The sequence below is a fragment of the Dioscorea cayenensis genome, chromosome 7 (assembly GCF_009730915.1).
Source record: "Dioscorea cayenensis subsp. rotundata cultivar TDr96_F1 chromosome 7, TDr96_F1_v2_PseudoChromosome.rev07_lg8_w22 25.fasta, whole genome shotgun sequence".
NCBI lineage: Eukaryota > Viridiplantae > Streptophyta > Magnoliopsida > Dioscoreales > Dioscoreaceae > Dioscorea > Dioscorea cayenensis.
Window position 1 is genome coordinate 5,910,501 of NC_052477.1, and position 5,632 is coordinate 5,916,132.

Sequence of the window (5,632 nt, forward strand, 5' to 3'; positions counted from 1 at the left end):
TTTATATAAAAAAAAACCAAGGTTGTCAGACCCGGACCGGCCCGGCCGGTTCAACTGGAAAAACCGGGAATCGGCCATGTGGCCGGCCCGGGTATACCCCATTGAACCGGGTATTAAAAAACCCGGTGACCCGGTCGGGTCAATCGGGTCACAATGTTTAATTTTTTTTACAATAATTAATAATTTATTATTATTTTCTCATTAGACAATAAATAGAATTACAATATATATATATATATATATATATATATATGTCATAAATATACCAACAAAAATTAACATTTAAAAATAAAATCTATTAATGTGTTAATAGTTTCTAAAAATTTAATTTATTAAGAAAATAAAACAATAAATGAGTGTAATTTTATTATAAAAATATAAAATTAAAATATTCTAATTAAATAAAAAATATAAGAAAATTTAAAACAAAATAAAAACTCAATTGAGATATAAGAATTAGTGAATTAAATTTCGTATCTATTTTAACAAAATCAACCAATAAACAAACAAATAAATAAATAACACCGAGAGAAGTTTGATTATTATATATTAATATATTAGATTTGTAAATATTTTAAAAATGTAAAAATAAATGACATAATTAGAAAACTCTACTGTATATAAGGTCATTTATCAATTTAAATATCAAATTTGAGTAGATTTTATATTATAATTATGGGTTTAATATTATATTTGCTCATTATTAATTATTATAATATTTTTTATATTTAATTATTGACCCCGGTTCAACCCTGGTTCGACCCGGTCGAACCCATTGACCCCTGACCCTTAGGCTTAGCCGGGTCATTGTCCGAGTCGGGTCTGACAACCTTGAAAAAAACACTTCATATTCAACTTAAAAATAAATAATATTAAAATATAATATAAAATATATTTATAGTAATATTAAAATTGTTATTTAAATTTGATATTTTAGTTTATAATATCTTATAATAAATATTTATAATAAGTAAATTGCAAAAGAGTCTGAACAAAATTTTTTTAAAAAATAATAATAAATCAACGGTCAGGATTGATGTTTGTGGAGAAACCCTAGATCTTAAAAGGCTTGGAACCTTGGCAGCCGCTGCGCCACTCCTCTCCAACCCTTGTCACCTACCCGCGCGGCGACTCTCTTCCACCGGACCATCTCTCCAACCCCCCATCAACTCCGCGCGCAGAGCCTATCCTCCACCTCTCCAGCCCTCCTAACCTCCGCGCGCAGAGCTTCTCCTCCACCTCTCCAGCCCTCGTCACCTCCGCGCGCAGCGTCTCTCCTCCACCTCTCCAGCCCTTGTCGCCTCCGCGCGCAGCGCCTCTTCTCCACCTCTCCAACCCTCATCACCTCCACGCGTAGAGCCTCATAAAGCCCCTCCCTCGAACCACCGCAGCTGCCGCCTCTGTCATCATGCGCAGTTCCCCTTTTCTCTCCACCACTCCACCTCTCATCACCTCAATTTCATCCTCTTACAAGCCTCATGCCGGCGAAAATCTCTAACCGAACCTCCGCAACCCAAGGTTAGACGAAGCTTCGCCACCAAAAATCTAGTTCGGCCGTGTCCAGGGATGTCGAGAGGTGTCCAATCGTATGAGAGGGTGTCGGATACAGTGTCCCACCGTGTCGATGGCGTATCCGTGTCGGACACCGGCACGACACCGGTACGTTGGCGGTTTTGCCGTGTCCGTGCTTCCCAGTTGTGGACATTGGTTTAGTTTTGAATATACTTTAGAAATTTACATCTCAGTTATCTTCTCTTTCTCCTAAATTTGTGTTTTGCTTACTTTTTCAGATTTGTTGCTGAAATTGAGGTAAATAACTATTTAGGCCTTTATATGTAATTTAAAATTTGCATAATCAATTATTTTTGTTATGTATAGTATTAGATTTTAGGTATAGTTGCAATTTGTTTGCAAATTTGTTTTAATGTTTTCCAACATGATATATATGGAAGCAATAACTTGTTGAGGGTATCATTTTGACAAGCTTATTTTTTTAACTTGATGTTTGGCTTAAACCATATAGATTACCTAAATCATTTGCATTTGCCTATTGCTATACTATTTATATGCTTTAATATTTGCATTATGCAATATAAAAACACTTGAGTGATGTTTTTGGTTAAAGGAGCTGCAAAGGCAGCTAAGATAGCCAAAATACAAAAACAGGGCAGGACCCTGGACATAACACCACTAGGAAAGTTCTAAAGCAGCAGATGCTAAGATTATTCAAAAGTCAAAAACAAAACCCAGTGTTCATAGTAACTTTTATCAACCACCTCAGCATATCCATGCCCTTATGATAAACAGATAACCTAGGAGCTCCCCTTCCAAAAGTAGTCAGTTTTCAGCATTCCACTCCCTTGGAATCCATTGCTCAACAAGACTTCCAACTTCATATATTAGTTGCCGTAAATATGCCAGCAATCTTTCTATGTGTCAGTTTGAGCCTGGAGTGTATTGTGCCAAGTCCTGGATTAGCCCTGCACAATCAGAATAAATATGATCAGTAGTAATCTTTAACAGTTTAGCTTGATCCACGCAATCTTCATGGCTAAAGCTTCAGCAAGCAAGGCAGATTCCTCCCTTAATCTACAGAAAGCTTTAAGTAATTTTTAAATTTGTGCCAGCCAGAATCTAGGCTGAGGGATATAAAGGCAACTGTATGATTTTATAATGGTAACATCTAGGCCTTTTCTTGCAGGGATTGCTATCTCACAGCTGGCTTGCACTGCATCTTGCCATGCTGTGCCCCTCCTGCATTTCTCTCGTCAAAAGATTTAATGAGCCAGAGCCCAACTTGAACTTGTTTAGTTCAAGTCTAGCTTAAGTTTGATTCCAGTGGGCTTGGCTTGTTTTGTTCAAGCATAGCTCTAGTTTGATACCAGAGGACTTGCTGACAATATGCCAAGCTGAGGTTGAGTTGAATTCACACTAGTGTTGCCTCCTTTTCTATTTTTTTGGAGTTAAATAAATCATTTTCCCCCCATTCATGGCACAAACAAACGCACCTTGCAACCCAGTGCAGCCTCTCCTCCCTGTTCTTTCTATTTGATTTCAGTTGGTGCCTTTGTCTAGAATTTTCTTCTGCAGTTATGTCTCTTTAACTCTGACAAGTTCCATTTCTTCTTTAGCTAACATTTCACAGCAATTCAATTGACTGGCTACAGTTTCCCCAAACATTTCATGCAATCTCGTATCAGTTAACTATTTTTTGCTCTTTTCTGTGTTTGGTACAATTTACGTAGGATTGCACTGATTTGAGCATGAGATTTAACTATTATGTTAGTGCATTTATAGGTCTTATATAAAGACGTTTAAATTTGTTTTAATGATTTATTTGGTAATTTTTAAGATTTCATGAATAAACAGTAATAATAATCTCACTCACTTGAGTTGAGTGTCTGGGTTTTACAAATCTGCTAGCTAAAAGCAGGCCAGCTGGAAGAGAGTTGAGATTGGGGGAAAATAGTGAATAAAGAGTGTAAGAGGAAATGAAGTTAGAGAGAGGGAGATGGAGTAGGAAGAGAGAGAAAGAAGTTTGGTCAGTGTGCATTTTTAGAGAGTGGTCGGGTGTGGTAATGGTTAACAACTGATATGTCATAGATTATGATGAACAAGAGGGGTTTAGATTTTCTTCTTTGTTTCCAGTTTTGTTCAGAACTATTTCAATAAAAGAAATGGTTATTTAGTTTGGCTGTGGTTTTGAAATATAAAAACTGAACCGACCAAATTAACCATTCTCATAGCATATATTTTATGTTTTATGTTTACAACGTTCAAAATCTTCTGTTCTAAAGTTTGAGTAATATTATTGTGAAATCGAATAGTTTCGCTTCGAATTAATTTTGAGTCAAAGTGACATTTGAGCTAGTTTGTTCAAGTTTTCTTCAGTTAGTCTTGATTTGTTGTTAAATTGTAATTACTCTTGCCTTGTTCAAACCTGGCTTATTCATAACCCTACTTAAGACTGTTCTTGTTTAAATAATAACTAGTTAAATGGTTCACCTGCTGGATTACTAGTCTTAGGATAGTTGATTTGAATGATAATGTAGGCTAATATTTCTCATTGCATGATAATTGGCAGTGAGTCCTGGAGGATGGTTTTCCTTAAAGACATAATTCCTGCGGCTACTAACACTGTGAACACGAAGTTCATCATTTTAGACAAGGGTAACAAAAGCCAAGAGGGAAAGGAGACAACATGCGTGGCACTAGTTGCTGATGAGACTGCTTCAGTTTACTTCCAGATGTGGGGTGGTGAGTGTGAGGCTTTTGAGCCTGGAGACATTGTTCAGTTGACTAACGGTATATTCTCATACCACAAGAACAATCTTCTTCTAAGGGCAGGCAAAAGGGGCAGTGTAGAGAAGGTCGGTGAGTTTACCATGATGTTTGTTGAAACTCCAAACTTAAGTGAGATTCGGTGGGCTCGTGATGCCAACAACCCAAAGAATTTTGTACAGGAAGGAGTAATTTCAGTGCACTCACGAATCTTCTCACCATTGACATAGTGCATGAAGTACTGCTTATTTCCATGATTTAGTTAGCCAGAGAGGGATTCAGCTTGTTCAATAGATTTCTGAGGCTGGCGATCATCTTCTGATCAGGTAGACCATTAAACTTCATCTTTTGGATTCCTTAGGAGGTATGGACTAGTTTGTATAAGAAATGTGTGTATGGAACCTTAGCATTTGATTATGTAAGAATATCCCTTTTTTTTATCTGCCTGATTCATCACAATGCATTGTATGGACAAGCACAATTATTTGGTTTGTTTAGCATATTATTTGGGTTTCAAATTGTGTGTTTTTTTATGTTAATTATCTCTCCATGTTTTTCCTGGAAAGACATGCCTTGCCACAATTACCTTTTTGTGTTCCATTCCTGAATAGTGTTGTAATTATGAGTATATTTTACTGTAAATGAACTCTGTTTGATTTTCCTTAAAAGATTTGAGTTGAGAACCTCAATTTCTGTACATGCTGCAATACTAATGGTGCCTGAAACTATTTGTGTAGGCTAAGTTAAGGAGCCAAAGCTACAACATCTGGTGCGTATCCAGTTTAGTGTCTGGAGTTGCTGGAGTTGTTGAATGGGTTCCTCCTTTCTCTGAATTTTTCTTGTTTATTTATTGTGCTTCGATTCAACTTTGGTTTGGAGATGTTATCCAACTGGAGTATCGTTTGGTTTTCCTCAAGTCTGTATGTCTCACAAGGTAGAGCATTTTCCAACATAACCTTATGTCTATGTCAAAACAATTTGTCAAAGTATATACCTCTCAAACTTACTGTGGTCATTTATTTTACTTTGGTGGCTCCTGTAGATTCTATTATTTTTTTCTCTAAAGCCCAAGTCAGAATGAACATTATTGTTTCACCGTCATCTTGGTGTTAAATTGCAGTCATGATTAAAGTTGACCCTATTGATCATATTAGTGCATAGTTAATTTAGTGACCAAATAGTGATAAGCAAAATAGATTGTGACGCAAATTAAAACTGACACCTTGATAATAAGGTATAAATAACCACGAGAATAATATGGGAATATAAATCACATTTTCTGGTGAACAATAATTCACTACAGTAGTATCTACAGTAGTGCAATAAAGAGTTGTCATGAAGTGCACGCCTT

The 5,632-nt window shown here is 36.4% G+C and overlaps 1 protein-coding gene across 4 annotated transcripts; it reads left to right on the plus strand.

Annotated features, from left to right (window-relative positions):
• Nucleotides 1-1,077: 1,077 nt before the first annotated feature.
• On the plus strand, nt 1,078-5,305 carry LOC120265410 (SOSS complex subunit B homolog). 4 transcript variants are annotated; one of them, XR_005537619.1, is made up of 4 exons: nt 1,078-1,659; nt 1,791-1,809; nt 4,085-4,607; nt 5,019-5,305. XR_005537619.1 is itself a non-coding variant. In XM_039273304.1 (2 exons), the coding sequence occupies exons 1-2, from the start codon at nt 1,589-1,591 to the stop codon at nt 4,509-4,511; spliced, it is 498 nt and encodes a 165-aa protein (XP_039129238.1). In that variant the 5' UTR covers nt 1,079-1,588; the 3' UTR covers nt 4,512-4,721. The 4 variants fall into 4 exon arrangements, 1 of the variants encoding a protein (XP_039129238.1); XR_005537618.1 differs by lacking the exon at nt 1,791-1,809 and having other exon boundaries at nt 1,079-1,659; XR_005537620.1 differs by lacking the exons at nt 1,078-1,659; nt 1,791-1,809 and adding an exon at nt 2,156-2,914.
• The last annotated feature ends 327 nt before the right edge of the window (nt 5,306-5,632 follow it).